Consider the following 17,218-nt stretch of genomic DNA (forward strand, 5'->3'; position numbering starts at 1 on the left):
ACAGGAGGACCAGTGTGGTGGCAGCCTTGGGCAGCTGTAATGGCTTTCTGAAAAGGACAACCCTGGGCTTGGGGTTGTGGCTCAGTGGTAGAGTGCTTGCCTAATATGCATAAGGCACTGGGTTCGATCCTCAGCACCACATAGATATAAAATAAAGATATTGTGTCCACCTAAGACTAAAAAACAAATATTAAAAGAAAAAGGACAACCCCGCTGCTGCTGGCCACTGGGAGCGTCTGCTCTTGCTTTCCTCTCTGCAGGCTGCAGAACTTGGGCAGTTGACCTTTCAGTGCTGCACCCTCTGTCCACATGGACCCAGGGGTTAAGCCAGCTCTTCATGGAGCAGTGGTGGCAGGTGTGAGTGAGCTACTTATCCCCTAACCCCTGAGCCTCCGCGTGCTCGACCCCCACCACACAAAGGGACTCAGGAATCAGTGAGGACTTGCCCAAGAGCACACTCCAGAAGCCCCGGAAGATGGGAGGGCTCAAAAACATCCTCACTGTGATTACTATGAGTACCCTGACTCATCGACAGGAAGATGCCCATTTTTCCACATTTTGATATCTCCAGAGTCTAGCTGTGATAAGAAAGTCTCGGGTCACCGTTAAATTGGCAGCAGCTTTTAGTGGTAAATAAAATAGTGGGGTCTCTTGTAATGGCAGCTCAGATTTTATGAAATACGGTGCGCTCTTCTCCCGTGAAAAGGCAGACGGACTCTCCCGCCCCCCACCACCGCCCCACCGACACTCACAGCTCTGTGTCTTCTAGGGCTGGCGGGCGCTCCAGCGCCTGCCTCCGCCTCCGCACGGCCCCCAGGATCTTCTTGCGCGGCCCCAGCGGGACGCTGATGCTGCGGAGGTCGAGGTCAGAGCACAGCATTAGCGCCTCCAGATCGATCTTCTCTTGCCGCAGGAGGGCGGCAAAGTCCTCCATGTGCAGGGAGGCCAGGAAGGTCTCCAGCGGGCTCGTCTCGGGCTCCAGGTCCTCGTCCAGGCCCAAGTCCAGCTCGTCCCAGGGCAGCTCCTCCCCGCAGCTGCGGTCCTGCAGGCTGTTGGCACTGCCCAGGCTGTCATCGTCCAGGCTGGGGGAGCTATGCAGCCGACCCCGCGGGGTGCCTGCCCCGTCCAGACCCCCGTCCTCGCGGCCCAGCCCGTGCAGCCCGCTGCTCAAGTAGTTTCTGCGGAACACCATGGTGCCCAGGCCGGGGCGGGTAAACAGGGAATCGTGACCTGAGTCGGTGCTGACCTCCGAGTGGGCAGGCTCGGCCGCCAGCGTGGCACGGGAGACGCTGTCCTCGTCCGAGAGGAACATGTCCCGGAGCGGGGCGCGGCCCCACTCCTTGGGGTTGGCGTAGGTGCCCTGGCGCACGAACATCACGTCGCTACCTAGTTGCAGGCCTGAGAGTGAGCGGACGCTCTTGCGGCCGTCCTCGGAGACCTTGAAGGTGCCCTCGCCGCCCTGTTTGCGCCTCTCCAACTTCTTCTGGATCTTGGTCTTGCCTTTAGCGGTGCCGTGCAGTGTGGCCTGCGAGTAGGGCAGGTGGCTGCCCAGCGTCAGGTGCTGCAGCCGGCGGCTCAGGGTGCTGGACGTGAGGCTGGAGAAGCTGAGTGTGTCCGAGCGCTCCGCCAGCTCTCGCCGGTAGCGCCGCTCCATGCGCTCGTGGTGCTTGCGCTGCAGCTTGGCGCACTCCCGGATGCGCCGCTCGGCCTCACGAAAGGCCTTGTCCTTCAGCTTGCCCACCAGCTTGGGGTTGAGGCTGCTTTGCTTGGCCGCGATGGAGTCCAGATAGCGCACGCACTCCATGTGACCTTTCATGGCAGCCATGTCCAGCGGCGTGTGGTAGTCGTTGTCCAGGCACCAGATGTTGGCCCCAAAAGACACCAGGAAGGACAGGCAGTGCAGGTGGCCATTGGAAGCTGCCAGATGTAGGGGTGTGTTGCCCCAGATGTCACACTTGTCTGGGTCACCCCTGCAGGGAGATCACGAAGAATGATAAACCATAGAAAGCTCTGGCAGCCAGTTCGCTAGGGCTGGAGGTAGAGGGAATGGGGGGGCCCAGGCCACGAGGGGAGGGCCCCCAGCCTCGTGGAGCTTCCCCACAGGTACACCAGGCCACAATGAAACCCGTGGGCCTGAGACCTCTCCACTGACTCCAAGAGACCTGCTGGCCTGAGCCACCAAAAGGATGAGCCCTAGGGGAAGATGGCCTGGCACGCAGGGGGCGGGGCGACAAAGAAGGCGGGGCTGGGGCGGGGCCTTCCCCAACCGAGGGCTGGGAATCTCAGGGGATAAATATTTGATGCCCAGAGAGAAAGGAGTGAATTATTCATGGGCCCAGCAGGGAGCTGGCCCAGAGAGGTGGTGGGCCAGGGCGAGTCTGGGTCTCTAGGCAGGTGCAACTGGGAACGTGGTTGCGTGTTGCAGGGCGACGGTGAAAGAGGACAAGAGGGTAATGTGTGCTTGGCCTGAGCCTGGGTGAGTGTGTGAGGGTGTGTGCTTGTGTGCAGAGAGTACTGCCATGTCTGCAGGGAGCAGGGCCAGGCCTGGCAACGTGAGTGTTAGAGAAGGTGTCGGGCCTTGGCCTGGGCCAGGAGGGGACTGTGGGGGCAGCCAGGACTGGGGAGGAGGAGGAGGAAGGTCTGCAGCCTGGCAGGTTTGTCCTCCCTTGTTCAGGCTGTCCATCTTTGGGAGCCGTGAGAGGCTGGCTGGCTTTGCCTGTGCAGGGACCCCAACAGCTCCTTCCAACACCCTCCATGTCAGACTATTCTCCCTGAGGCATCCTGTTGGCTCCTCCAGAATTTTTGCCTCTCTGGGGCCTAGCATGGGTCCCCTGGCCCACACTAATGAGGCCACGAGGTTACCCCTAGATCTGGAGGAAGAATCACTCCCTTGTCTCAACATCTCCCCTCACCCCCCCGCTCAGCTTCCCCACAGAGTGCCAAGTCCTGCAGGACAGCAGAGGAGGGGCTGCTGGGCATCAGACCCACGCTATCCAGCACCAGGCTTTCCCTCTGTAAGACTTGGGGGAGGTAGGCCTGCTTGCTCTCCGATCCCCTTCAAGAGACACCCAGGTGCCCCTCTGAAGGAGGGGCAATGGGCCGGTGTCCCTGTGTGCCCTCAGGGAGGGAGGAGGAGCCAGTAAGTTATGACTTGGAACATGCCTCAACTGCCTAATCCCAGGGACTCTACCCCCTGCTGCTGGGCCCAAGGAACAGCCACAAAGGGATGGGGTCCCTCCGCCCACCACATGCTTGGGCCTCAGGCTGGTGCACAGAACCAGGACCAGCTCAGTACCCACCCCTCTCCCCCAGAGCCTAAGACATTCACATTAACCTTCCTAGGGCCATCCCTTATGCCCCTTTTCCTGCCCAGGCCACCCTGGTGTCTAGGCCAGTATGACTTCAACTTTCCCACTCACAACTCTTTAAAAGGAGTCATCAACTTTGGTGAATGGGGAAATTGTTCCCAGTTGTGGGATTTGGCACGCTGGCCCACCCCTGGCCAACCCACTTCAGTGGGTTTGACCTGCATTCCTGGGCCCTGCTACCTTGCCTGGTTGTGGCGTGCAGACTGTGTTCCCGCCCTCAGGACAACTCCAGAGGGAAGACGGGAGACAGAAGCCCCTCCAGGATCAACACATTCATTGGTCATCTGTGACCAGTGGGGGAAGGGTACAGAGCACATTAATGAGGTGGCTGAACCATTGACATTTGGTATTATGGACAGTGGCCATAAATCCCAAGAAGGAGCAGAGTGAGGGAGAGAGAAGGGTGAGACCCAGCCTGTGGGGAGCTGTGGGTGCTGGCTGGGAGAGCCCTTTGGCTCCCAGAATGGAGAGTGGGCAGCAAAGGCCCCCACTTTCCGGCCTTCTGAGCCTTAGTCTTCTCTCAGGTTCCCACATTCCCTCTCACCCTTGCTTCCAGAGGTTCCTGCCCAGCAGATCTCTCCCATCTTTCCCTCTGCAGCACCCTTCCAACAACCATGGGCCCTCAAATCCCAGTTCCTCCCCTCCTAGCCCTACATCCAGGTCACCAGTGTCACATGTCCCAGTTTATGCCCCCCCCCATGGGTATCTCCCCCACACATGCCAGGCTCCAATGTCCCAACTTAGAGCTGTCTGTCCATAGGGGAAAAGGGCAGCTCAGAGGAGTAGCCTTGGAGTCTGGGGAGGCGTCGGGCCTGGCCCGGACCAGGAGACTCTTCCCCTCCCCTGCCTGGTGGAGGGCTACTCACCCGCGGCTCACGATGAGGCGCAGCGACTCCAGGTTTCCGTGGTAGGCAGCCCAGAGGGTGGGAGTCATGCCATCTTCATCGGGGGCATTCAGCTCCTTCCGGGTGGCCTCCTTGAGGAGCTCCAGGTAGCCATCGCGGGCAGCCCGGTGGTACTGATCGTTCATGGCGCCCGGCTTGGACGGGGCGGGCAGGGGACACCGGGAAATGCCCCCCGCGGGGGAGGGCAGAGGGGTTAGGGTTGAGGCATGGGGTCAGAGGAGGGGGCCTGGCAGGGGCCAGGGCCACCAGCCCCCGCGGCCGCAGATGGAGGGTGCGGAACGCCAGAGCCGCTACCAGGACATCTGAGCCGCTCATCAGGGCGGCGGGCAGGGTGGGGGACCTCCCGCTGCCCAGGGAGCCGCCCCCGGGCTTCCCCTGGGTCCTAAACACCCTGCTTCTCAGCGCACAGGGGCAAACCACGTGAGGCCCTGACCTCACTCCAAAAGTGCCCACTGCAGTGCTCAGACCCATGAGGCCCAGTTTGGAGACAGTTTGGGGGTCCGTCTTCATCCATCTCCAGTGCTGCAGCTCCCGATTTCTCTACTCGTCAAAGGAAAGGGCAAAGGGCTAGGGAAGGTGAAGACGGGGTGAAGGTGCAGACCTTAACCCAGGACAGTGGGACTAAAGGGAATATGAGGACTCACTCGGCAAGACAGCTAGTAGGACGCGGCAGTCCTGGAAGCCATCCTTTGAGAGGGGCCGACCAGCCATCATCCAGCAGAGGGCGCTAGAGGACTGGAAGCAGAATACGCGCCGCGTGGGAACTTGGTACCCAAGCCCCAGACTTAGCATCCCGCGGAGCAGCGGAGCGGGGCAGCGATAGAGGAAGGAGGAACTTCGATCACTGTGTGGGCAGGTGGGGAAAAGGGGGCTGGTGCCCCGATCTCGGGCCGAAACCAAGATCAAAGGTATAAGATGCGCCTGGGCTAGGAGAGCGTCAAAGTGTCAACGACAGGCACTTGGGGCATGATGGGGGTTCTGGGTGGGCGCGATCGCTGCGCACCAAATCGCAGCGGACGTGGTGGGAGGGTTGTCCTCTGAGTGCTTCAATGTGAGGCCGCGCCCGAGCCTGGCCGCGCCTGGGTGACAGGGTAGGGCAGTTCTTCGTAGGTAAATATAAATCTCACCTTATCTGGCTCCCGCGCTCTTCCCTAAATTCAGTTCGCAGAAAAGATGGATCATGTGAGTGGGTCTGAGAGGTTTATGGAGCTGAGCTCCCGCTGCTGTAAATCACCCTGTCCCCTCGGGTATAAAGCACCCGTCCGTCCCGGCGTGGGAGAAAGGAGACGCTGGCTGCCACCTGACCCCCAACGCCGTGCGGGCTCCTGGCCCAGTCAGGTGCGTGTCCTGGGCCAGTCAACTATGGGATTTTGGAAGTGGGGACCTTGAATGGAATCCAAACATTTACCGCTGCTTTTCTCTTTTCGGTGGAGCGGGTGAGGAGCAGGCTCCGATTTTTCTTACCCCCCCCCCGCCCCCCGCCTTGTCCAGCGCTCCAGCCCTCACCCTACCTGCTAGGAACTCACTGGCCTACAAATGTAGAGATAAGATGAGGAAAGGATAGCTCTCGGGGTTGACCTCGGGTCCTTTCACTCCTCCCTCGCAGTGACCCCTCCAACCTCCTGCAGTCGCCCCCACCATGTCGGAGGAACCGACCCCGGGCCCCAAGGAGATCCCGCCTGCGCCGCAGGCCGGCCCCCGCGAGGTGTGGAAGAAGGGCGGCCGCCTGCTCTCGGTGCTGCTGGCGGTGAACGTGCTGCTGCTCGCCTGCACGCTCATCAGTGGAGGTGCCTTCAACAAGGTGGCCGTGTACGACACCGACGTGTTTGCACTGCTCACCACCATGATGCTGCTGACCGTCCTCTGGATCCTCTTCTACCTCCTCCGCACTGTGCGTTGCCCTGACGCTGTGCCCTACCGGGACACGCATGCTGGCCCCATCTGGCTCCGAGGTGCGGAGAATGGCGGGGGGGGGGGGGACAGAGGTGCGGTGGGCACAGCGGGGAGCTTTAGGCCAGGGCTCTTGGAGTACCTGCAGAGTGTTCGTTGACGTAGAGGGGGGAGAAGTTCCCTCCGGAAGACTGGATGTGGCTGAGGATGAGGTGAGCTACGACGGAAGAGGAGGGAGGGAAAGGGGACCTGAAGGAAGGATGAATAGAGGGATGGAGGGGGACTTCCTTGCCTTGTCTTAGGATTTGGAGAGAGGTGGACACGAGGCAGTCCTTGATGGAGAGTAGGGGAAACAAGGCAGTGGTAGCTGAATGAGCTGGTCCAGGTCCCTTCCCTTTATCTCTGCAGTCTCACAATAGGACATCCACCCATCCACCTACTTAATCATGCACTCATCCTTTGTTCATTCATTCATTCATTCATTGCCCATTCACCAGTTCCCCTGACCATTCATCCATCCATCCACCCAAACATCCAACCACTGACTGCACCCACTGGCCTAGCTACCCAGGCTCTGGGCCTCTCCTCCACTCTAGAAGCCTTCTCTCTTGGCTCTCTGATCCACCACCACCACCATCCACTGTCCTTGATTTGCAGGTGGCCTGGTGCTGTTTGGAATCTGCACTCTTGTCATGGATGTCTTCAAGACTGGCTACTACTCCAGTTTCTTTGAGTGCCAGTCAGCCATCAAGATCCTGCACCCCCTCATCCAGGCTGTGTTTGTCATTGTCCAGGTGGGTGGCAGGAGTGTCCCTGGATGTGGTGGAAAGGAGCCAATGCTTGGCAAGTGTCAGGACTCCTGGGTTCCAACTGCCCCTAACTTCCACCCTGAGCAATTGAGTAAATGGAATAGGACTGTAGCCGAGATCATGAGTCCAGGCATGTGGATGCACTGTGTAATGAGGTAATATCTAAATGTGAGCTCCTACTTAGGAGTGCTGCAACTTTATTTTAACCTAAATAGTGCCAATTGTTAACACCTAAGAGGTGTGAGTAGAGACACCAGCCCTATCTGCTAGAACCTGGCCTGCCCTCCTTGGGTGCCCATAGAGGGCATCCATCTCAGTGTAGCCAGTTTTTTTTTTTTTTTTTTTTTTTTTTTTTTGCGGGGGGGGGGGCATAGCTGCTATGTTGGGTATTTGCTCAGGAGGTGGGGCATCCTATAACTGGATTTTTCAGACAAGTTCAATTTCTCTCTTTTTTCAATTAATTTTTAAATTTGTTACACAAACACCATTTTGAAAGATATGATTGAGTTGAGGCAGGAAGTTTTACACAGGACCAGAAGACAGCGTGCCTGCAACATGACCCTAATGATCACATGGATGGTGCCCTCCCCTGTGGCACCACCTCTGCCACCCAGGTTTCCACAGTTTAACATATTTATGTAGTTGTAGCTTAGCTGGCCTCACTCCCAGAAATAAATAATTAGGTAGTGAAAATCTATTTGCCTCTCCATCACTGCCCCCCACCACCAACAACAACAAAAAATCAAAACCAGAGATAAACTTTCAAAGAACAGAAACTACTACCTGTATACAAAACTTACCATAGAGTAGAAAGAAAATATTTCCAGTTTTTTGTAAATCTAAAATAAACCTGATAAGTTAGTGTAAGGCTCCTGGGGTAGAGAACAATACTGGACATGGGAGCCTGGATTTAGCCCATCTGCAGAGCAATGACCCTCCCTCCTCTCTCAATACAGACTTACTTCCTCTGGGTCTCTGCTAAAGACTGCATTCATGTCCACCTGGATCTGACTCGGTGAGAACCGCAGCTCGATGCCTGCCCGGAGTGCTCACCTGGCGTGAGAGATGAGGGCTTTCCAGCCTGGGCGTGGCTCCTCCCTCTGCTCAGCCAAGGGCCCCCACTGCGTCAGCCTGGTTTCTGCTACTCTGTGCTGTGGGCTTTCCCCTGGGGGGTGGGGAGCAGGGGGCCTAAGACACCCTTGGCCTTCCCTTGGTTGGCATCCAAGCCAGGCTAAGCGTGGCTTTCAAACTCAGCTTCCCCGTTCACAGGGACCTGGCTGTACCTTCATTTCTCAACACCACCTCTCAGGAGAGCTTCCCAACCCTCCACTTTGCCAGGGACCCAAGATGAACCACATATTCACCAGCCTCTTTGCTTCCCCTCCAATCCCCAAACAGGTGTGGGCTCATGTTCACTCTTACCACCAACCTGGCCATCTGGATGGCAGCCGTGGTGGACGAGTCTGTGCACCAGGCTCACTCCTACAGCAGTGCTCACGGCAACAGCAACACCAGCCACGCCCGCCTCACCCCTGACCGTGAGTTCCCCTTTACCCCACCCCAAGGCCTCTTTACCCCACCCGAGGCTAGGTGCTTTGTGGATCTGTAGTCAATCAACCAAGCCCTCACAGGGCCTGGAGACAAAGGTGAAAGCCAGGGCCTCCTCTGGCTCCTAGGTGTTGTGGGTATAGGCGACAAGGAGGAGGAGTATGGAAGGCATCTCATTCTTGAGGATGCAGCCTTGTCCCCTTTACCAGGTCCCACGCCACCCAGAAGAAAGGGCAAGGATCATCAAACTGGGGAGAGAGGGGAAGGGGGAAAGAGTGGTTCTGGGAACCTGAGATCAGAGGGGAAAGCCTGGGAAGGAGGTGGAGGTGAGAAATAACCATCCTGTCACAATGACACAGTGACAATTTCCTGAGCTCTCTATATCCTACACAGTGCTAAGTGTCTGAAACACTCTATTTAATCCTCACAACTTCCCGTGGAGTTGGGAACTACTAATATTCCTCCAGGTGCAGAAACGAAGGCATAGAGAAGTTAAATAGATGCCCAAGGTCACAGAATCTGAAACTGGGGCACAAGTGCTCAGAGCCATCTTTACTTTTAACCAGTGTGCTACCTAAGTAAGAACAGGGCCCACAGTCCCTGGGTCTTGGTTCTCTGGGCTTCTTTAGGTCCTCCCACTAGCTAGGACCAGACTAGAGACTAATGCCTGTGCACACTCCCATGGGGGGTCCAGAAACAGAGAGTGGTCCCAGCCCCCAGGGAGGCCCCAGCCTGCAGGACTGATAAAGGGCCACCCAGCATATCCACAGGATCCTGAGAGTAGTTAAAACCAGCCCATGGGGGTGGTCAACTTAACGTGTTGATCTGTGGGGTGGGAGAGGCCCTGTGTTGGAAGTCAGATAGTTTGTTCCAGCTCTCCCTAATATGACAAGTCACTTGAACTCATTGACTCTCAGCTTCTTTACCTGCAAAATCCAGCTGGGAGGATTCTGGGATCCAAAAGAGATGTTTGACAAGGCCTGAGGTATCCTACAAAGCACACTCTGGCACGGAGGCAAGATTCCTTTCAGTGTGGCATAAACCAAAGTGATGGAAGGGCACAGTGGGACCTGGGCATGGCAGCTGGTTTTTTTTTTCTCTCAGATGCCTGGACTTTAGGGGATCCCAAGAAGGCCACTCTCTAAGGGGACCAGAACTTGACTATCTTAGGGAGCCAGGGGTCATTATAGGTGGTGAGGGATCAAAGGGATAGAAAGGGGTGAAGTGGATGGTTCTATGGTTCAAATTTGCTTTTAATTGAGCTATGAGACCAATGTGTCTCATAGCCTCTGGCACACAGTAGGTATCAATGAATATTTGCGCAATGAATGAAAGCACCAGGTCCTTTGAGCTCCAGTGGTGATGGGCAGAGAGTCCCTGCCCTTACAATGGTCTCAGGCCAGGGGTGAGTTGTCTCCAGAAAGTTGGAAGGGCAGTCCAGCCCAGTGTCCCTCTCGCCATAGCTGAGCGTGCAGGCAGCGCCGTCGGAGGAGACCCCTGCCCCTGCGACACAACCATCTGCCAGATCTTCCAGCAGGGGTACTTCTACCTGTACCCCTTCAACATCGAGTACAGTCTCTTCGCCTCCACCATGCTCTACGTCATGTGGAAGAACGTGGGCCGGCTGCTGGCCTCCCCCCATGGCCACGGACATATCCCCTCCCAGGTCAGCCTATTCCGAGAAACGTTTTTCGCTGGCCCCATGCTGGGCCTGGTGCTCTTCGTGGTGGGGCTGGCTGTCTTCATCATCTACGAGGTCCAAGTGAGTGGAGAGGGCGGCCGCACCCAGCAGGCCCTGGTCACCTACTACAGCTTCAACATCATCTGTCTGGGGCTCATGACTTTGGTCAGCCTGAGCGGCTCCATCATCTACCGTTTTGACCGCCGGGTCATGGACCACCATAAGAACCCCACACGCACGCTGGACGTGGCCCTGCTGATGGGCGCCGCCCTGGGTCAGTACGCCATTTCCTACTACTCCATTGTGGCCGTGGTGGTGGGCACGCCCAGAGACCTGCTGGGGGCACTGAACCTGGCCCATGCTCTGCTCATGATTGCCCAGCACACCTTTCAGAATGTGTTCATCATCGAGAGCCTCCACCGGGGACCACCTGGGGCTGAGCCTCAGGAAACCCTCCCCAAAGAGCCCTGCCAAGGCCTTACCTTTGCGAACCTGGATGCCCTCCACTCCTTGCCTGCCTGTCCACCCACCCCCAGGCTGGTCAGCCCCAGCCCAGATGGACCTCAGGAAGCAGGGGCCATCATCTTGGCCCCTCGGGGCCACTGGAGACGCCGGTGCCTAAAAGACATCTCTCTGTTTCTCCTGCTCTGCAATGTCATTGTGAGTAGCTGGGGGGTAGGGGGTGGGGCAGGGAGAAGGCCAGGGGAGGAGGCCAAGGAAGATACCATTTCGGGTTCCCTTAGCCTTCTGCCTTCCCCTGCATCCCACTAGAGAGTCTTAGAGCTCTCTAGGAAAGGAGTAGGTTCAGAGAGGGTCACTGCAGCCCTTGGGCAAACAGCATCTCCGGGTGCATAGAATGAAATCTTAGCAGAAGTAGCTGGAGGGGTCCAGGGAATGCTGACATGGGGCTGGGCAGAGGTGAGAGGGCTGGGAGCTGATGTGGGAGGTGGGGCCCTCACCCGCAGGTGGGAGGTGTGACTGCTCCTGGGAACTTGTGACCTGTCTGCTTCTCAGAATAACTGGAGCAGCATCAGGAAGCAGCGGAGACCAGCATAGGTGTGAGTTGTTGTCTGTTGACAAAGTACAGTGTGAGGCGCTGTAGGAAGCACACGGGGTGTGTGCAACAGCTGTCCCCTCCCCAGTAATCAAACAAAGTCAGCTACTAAGAGCAACACACTTTACCAAGTACAAATCAACTGCCCGGGTGGAAACACCCCAGGGCAGAAGCCCTCACGATGAAGTGCACCCCGAAAACTTTTCCTGCAACCCAGTATAGAAATGTTCCAGGGTAGAAATGACCTCCATACAGAAATCTCCAGTATAAAATATGTACCCAGGTGGGTTCAGCAGCCCTCTGGACCTGCAGGTTCGATGTCCTAGTATTCACATCCCTCCGATGGAAACTTTAAGGAAAAAAATCCACTAAACTGGTAAATTATTTTTTCCTTGTTATTATTCCCTAAACAATATGGTGTAACAACTATTTATGTGGCATTTACATTACATTACATGAGTACCATAATCTACGGTATACAAGAAGAAATATACAAATATTATGCCATTTCATATAAGAGACTTGAACATCCTTGGATTTTGGTATCCATGGCAGGCAGTGGGGAAGTTCCTGGAACCAATTCCCTGTGTATGACAAGGGACAACTGTGCATCCCAAGTAGGAAAAAACACCTCTAAAAAAATTTGACTCAATATAAAAACAATCCTTTTGGCTATACCCTCCAATAGAAAAATATCCCTAATATAAAAACATCCTTAATATGGGTATTTCTAGGGGGCTGGGAGTATAGACTAGTGAAAGCGTTTGCCTAGCATGTGCAAAGTCATGGGTTGGATTCCAGAACAATATATATATATATATATATATATATATATATATATATATATATATATATATATATCCCAATATAGAATAATATCCACAGAGTAAATTCTGCCCCATGAAATTCTGCCTATTTGAAATATACCAACAACCCTACAGAGACGTGTAAGTGCAGTCCCACTATGAAGACCGCCTATCCTACCAGCAACTTCCTGTGCAGTCATTGTCCCCATAGATATGGTATGACCCCATGCAAGAGACTTCTGATAGTCAATTTCACATTTTTTTATAATCTTTCTTTTAGTTGTTGATGGACATTTATTTTATTCATTTACGTTTATGTGGTGCTGAGAATTGAACCCAGTGCCTCACACGTGCAAGGCAAGCGCTCCACCACTGAGCCACAACCCCAGCCTTGTCAATTTCACTTTTATAAAGTGCATCAGCAATCTATGACCCCACCAGTAGAAGAAATAAGGCTCAAAAATCTCACAATGCCTCGAGCTGGCTTTGGTGCCCACCCCCTGCCGTGGCCCCACGCCCACCCTCCAGGTTACAGGTTGGGAGGCCCTTCCTCCCAGTACCTGAGCCTGAATCACTTCTGACAGTATCATCTCACCTCTTTCATTTTATAGGACAGAAACAGGCTCAGAGAGGGCTGCCAAGTGCCCCAAAGGGTAGTTAATTGGTGCAGGGGTGGGGCCAGTCTTTGTCTTCTGCCTCATACCCCACACTCAAACTGTCGGAGCGCCTACCCAGAGGTGAGGAAGGGCTCTGGCTTCCACCTCCTCCCAGACCTGGGAAAGGGACAAGGGGTCAGAGCTCATGGAGGGCTAGGGTGCCGTGGCCTTCTGGGTGAGGTCTGAACCCTTTGTCCTGGGTCTGACTGATTCTGTCACCAGCACCCCATGCACACATCTCTCTAGTTGCTGATTCAGATGTTTGAGCCAATTTCTTCTGTCACCTATTGAAATTTCCGTGCCATAGGTGAGCCTGGCTAAGAGGGTGGGAGAGGTGGCCGCCTAGTGGAGGCCTAGCCTAGGTTGGGCAAGTTTAGTTGGCACACTTCTTGAAACCCTTCTAGAGAGTGACAGGCCCTGTCTAAGACACTGGAGGTTGCCATTGGGTGACAGCCAGCCCTCTATGTCTACCAAACTAGAAGGCTGGGGTCCCCATCCTCTCACACACCGCAGAGCCCACAGAAATGACCAGCAGGTGTATTCCAGGCCAGTCCTTGATGTGCCCCTCTCCCCACAGCTGTGGATCATGCCAGCCTTCGGGGCCCGCCCTCACTTCAGCAATACCGTGGAGGTGGACTTCTATGGCTACTCTCTCTGGGCGGCCATCGTCAACATCTGCCTGCCTTTTGGGATCTTCTACCGCATGCATGCTGTCTCCAGCCTGCTGGAGGTCTACGTGCTGTCCTGAAGCCTGGGACAGAGACTTGGGGGATGGGGATCAGCTCATGTGTCCAGAGCTCCTCTGGAATCAACTCTAGGGTGGGAGTCATAGTCACCAGACCCCTCTGGCTCCAGAGTGGAATTTTCACACACAAAAAAATTTATTTTTTCAGGATGAGTTTTTAAATCACAATCAGAACATGCCCATTCACCCCTGGCATGATCCTGGGGCCTCGGGCAGTGGTGGAGGAGGGGCCTTTCCCTAAAGTCCTAGGATCAGGCAGGATCTGGAAGTGCCAGCTCTGGCTCCATCCCTAATCCCAGCCTGTGGCCTAGCCAGTCCATTGTCTGGAGCTGGGAACCAATAAACCTGCCATTTATCCGGTCCCCTACTTCTTGTCTCAGCCGCCCCATCTGAAGTTGTCATAGGAGAGAAACTTGGCACGCAGAGCAGGAAAACCTGAGATTTTCAGGCCTCCAACTTTTCACCGGGTGAATTGAGTCTGAGTTACAGGCCATCTAAGCAGTAGATAACGGGGTGGTGGTGGGGGATGGGTTTGGATGGCGTTCTCAAGCTGCCTCCTTCCTCTTTTCTTTATCTTCAGGTGACATACACATGCAATAATGTTTTTATGTGCCTCCAGCCACCAGAAAGGTGAGGCACTACTCAGTCCAATGTCCACATTTTACAAAGAAGGAAAGTGAGGCCCAGAGAGGTAAAGGGACTTGCCCAAGGTTGCATAACTGGAGAGCCAAAGCCTTTCTACTAAGAAGAATAATTTTCAAACTTTTTTCAAGCAGATCTTTTTATTAATATATTTTTACTGAGACATAGGATTGTATGTGTTTGTGGTACACAGTGTGGTGTTTCAGTACATGTATATAATGTGTCATGATCAGATCAGGGAACTTGGTACCTCCATCCTATCACACTTTATCATTTCTTTGTGTTGGGAGCATTCAAAATCCCTTTTTTCCCCTATTTGGAAATACTCAATGATTTGTTATGAATCATAGATACTCTACTATGCTACTGGTCTCCACTAGAAGTTATCCTTCCTGTCCACTGAACCACCTATAGCCATTAACCATAAACAGCAGAACATTTCTTCCCCTCAAAATGTTTTAGGAATCTCAGGAACTCAAGTTTATAACATAGATATAAACAGTTTGGTTCTAGTTTAGGAGGACTTTGGGAAAGTCAGGTCCCCACCCTTGGATCTCCTTAAACCCACTCTCTCCATGGGAGTCTCTGAAGGGCTTCCAGAGAGCTAGGATGTCTACTTTGCCAAAGGCTAAAGGGGTAGCCAGGGATGGTGCTACACACCTGCAATATCAATGACTGGGGCGGCTGAGGCAGAAGGATCTCAAGTTCAAGGCCAGCCTGGACAATTTAGCAAGGCCCTATCTCAAGATTAAAAAACATAAAAAGGGCTGGGGATGTAGTTCAGTGGTAGAGCACCCTTGGGTTCCATCGCCAATAGAAAGAAAAAGAGAGAGTGAGAGAGGAAGGAAGGAAGGAAGGAAGGAAGGAAGGAAGGAAGGAAGGCAGACCAGAGGAGTTAGAGACTGAAACCCTGACCTCCCAGCCAGAGAGACTGGGGGCCATGGCTGAGCTGGGGGCTGGGAAAGGAGAACATGGCATTTGTGGGAACAGTGGCTTCTGGAGCACAGGGGATATCAGAGGAAAGCTGCCTGGACCCTGCAGGATTAGCCCAGTGGGTCTCAGAGGCCACAGCGGGAAATGAAGAGGGCCCAAGAGGCTGCCTTCTCCCCAGCCTCCTATCGCGCCTCCTGCCCAGTCAGAATGAGGCTTTGTCTGGGTGTCTTCACCCAAAGTTCGCTTTTGCTTTAAGGAAGAGGGAGGGTCCTGCAAAATGGGCCATCACACGACAGCCTGATGCTAACTAAGTAGGGTCCAGGAAAAAACGTGACCCCAGACCTGGGACGGAATGGTCCCAGTCTCAACTTGGCCACCAGAGGAAAACGTGGCCTGAACCCTTTACTGCGGATCTAAGGACGTTGTTCCCCACTCCACCCATCCCGAGGGCAGGCTGCGATCGCAAGGCCGGTTCGCCGGCTGGTGACCCTGCCTTCCCGCGCGTGTACCTCCTCCCGGCCCTCCCTCCAGTCCAGCCGCCTCGCTATTGGCTCCTTGGTCTGGGCTTGAGCCCCCGGAAAGGTAATTAACGAGGGATTAATGAGATTCCCAAAGTCAACAGAAAAATCGATGGGCTGTGGAGCCTGAGCGGCGGCTGCGCAATCCCGCGGGGGGAGGGCATCGGTCGGGAGCGCTGGACCTCACCTGGACGGAAGGTCGGAAGGTCGGCGCTGTGCCCCAGTTGGTGGTTGGCCCGCGGCGATGCCTGCCCAGTCCTCAGGTAAGGCTCCCTGGGCCGTAGCTACACCGCAGCGCCCTCCGACAGCTGGTAGAACATTCCCGCGGGACCAGCCCCGACACTTACGCACCCTCTGTTTCCAAAGCGGGGTTCAGGGGCTGCAGGGATTGCTGCGAGAGGACAGGGCGACCCGGGAGCGGTGATTCCTTTCCACCGGAGGTTAGCCCCTCTCTGCCTCCGACCTCAACTCAGGTTCTGCGCCCACCCCCTTTCCGCCCACTGGGGCGCACAGGGATCAGCAGGGTGCGCTCCGCACAGCTCAAAGGGGGCGCCGAGGCCAGGAAGAAGCAAGAAACCTGGATAGGCGGTTAAAGGGGTATGGGATCAGAGCTGCCTGGGGTCTGCAGCACGTCGGTAGCAGCTGCCCCTGGCCTGCAGTCCCTGGAATGGCCGGGAAAGAAATCCCAAAGCATCCATGCCCACTCTCAGCAACCTCCTCTGGAGCTGGTCCTATGCTCTTGGTCCCGCGGCGCGCCCAGGCAGTTCTGCGGCTTTCATCGCCCGCCTCTTACCTCCATCCATAAACCAGTTTGATGTCCTGGCCCTCCCTTGGACTGGCGTTGCGCCAAGAGCCAGCCAGGGGGCGGCAGAATCCTTGTCAGTTCCAAGCGCACTGGTCCCATGGGTCCCTGCGCGACCCCTACCTGCCCACCACCGCACCCTGCCCAGCAGGTGAACCTAACTCGTCCCTTAGATAGTTCCCTTCAGCAGTTGCTGGAGTGTTGAACCCTAGGGGACGAGGTACTCCCAGGGTGAAAGCCCTGGAGGGAGAAGACCAGGAATCAGTGTCCCCTCTAGTCTTGCAATCCCAGCAAAAACCATTCCTGAAATTATCTTCCCCAGGACCCCCAAATAACTGTAAGAAAAAGCACAAATAGCTAACACAGAGGGCTTTCTGAGCCATCCTCTGTTCTACGTCTACTTGTGTGTATTAAATCATTTAATTCTAACAAAATCCCTGTGACAGGGGTTTTATGCATTAATTCCTTCATTTATTCATCCAAGAAATCACTGCTCATCTCCTGTGCACCAAGTGCTACTACTCCATAGTTGTATATTCCTTTTACAGAGGAGGACACTGAGGCACAGAGAGTCTAAATAGCTCATCCAAGATCACAAAGGTAGAAAATGCCAGAATCTGAGCTCTTCAACATTAGAATAACCAGATCACAGAGGGGTTGGCAGGTTCTGGGAAGGGTGAAGTGGAGCTGCCAGGGTTGGCAGAAAAGGAGCAGGGAGGTGTCCCAGGGAGGCCCTGCCTTACTCAGTCTGGGCGGGGGAGCCTGGGAGGAAAAGATAACGATCATCTGGAAGCCGCTAGGGCAACATTGGGATGGAATGGGTTAAATGGGGGAGGATCTCTGTCCACAGCTCTGGTGCTG

At 55.1% G+C, this 17,218-nt stretch overlaps 2 protein-coding genes across 2 annotated transcripts; one reads left to right on the forward strand and one right to left on the reverse strand.

Annotated features, from left to right (window-relative positions):
- Window positions 1-748: 748 nt before the first annotated feature.
- Window positions 749-4,398, reverse strand: Ush1g (USH1 protein network component sans). Its single transcript, XM_027955794.2, has 2 exons — window positions 4,235-4,398; window positions 749-1,970 (listed from the first exon to the last, which is right to left on the reverse strand). The coding sequence occupies exons 1-2, from the start codon at window positions 4,396-4,398 to the stop codon at window positions 749-751; spliced, it is 1,386 nt and encodes a 461-aa protein (XP_027811595.1).
- A 1,514-nt stretch (window positions 4,399-5,912) lies between these two features.
- On the forward strand, window positions 5,913-13,465 carry Otop2 (otopetrin 2). Its single transcript, XM_027955798.2, has 6 exons — window positions 5,913-6,225; window positions 6,821-6,957; window positions 7,929-7,987; window positions 8,371-8,510; window positions 9,984-10,861; window positions 13,295-13,465. Exons 1-6 carry the CDS (start codon window positions 5,913-5,915, stop codon window positions 13,463-13,465), a joined length of 1,698 nt encoding a protein of 565 aa, XP_027811599.2.
- Window positions 13,466-17,218: the final 3,753 nt, after the last annotated feature.

Source organism: Marmota flaviventris, chromosome 17, assembly GCF_047511675.1.
Source record: "Marmota flaviventris isolate mMarFla1 chromosome 17, mMarFla1.hap1, whole genome shotgun sequence".
Classification (NCBI taxonomy): Eukaryota; Metazoa; Chordata; class Mammalia; order Rodentia; family Sciuridae; genus Marmota; species Marmota flaviventris.

Coding starts and splice junctions, on each gene's coding strand:
- Ush1g (XM_027955794.2), bottom strand. CDS start 4,398: ATGAACGATCAGTACCACCGGGCTGCCCGCGATGGCTACCTGGAGCTC. Junction 1,971..4,234: donor CGCCTCATCGTGAGCCGCGG/GTGAGTAGCCCT, acceptor ATCTCCCTGCAG/GGGTGACCCAGACAAGTGTG.
- Otop2 (XM_027955798.2), top strand. CDS start 5,913: ATGTCGGAGGAACCGACCCCGGGCCCCAAGGAGATCCCGCCTGCGCCG. Junction 6,226..6,820: donor TGGCCCCATCTGGCTCCGAG/GTGCGGAGAATG, acceptor CTTGATTTGCAG/GTGGCCTGGTGCTGTTTGGA. Junction 8,511..9,983: donor CGCCCGCCTCACCCCTGACC/GTGAGTTCCCCT, acceptor CTCTCGCCATAG/CTGAGCGTGCAGGCAGCGCC.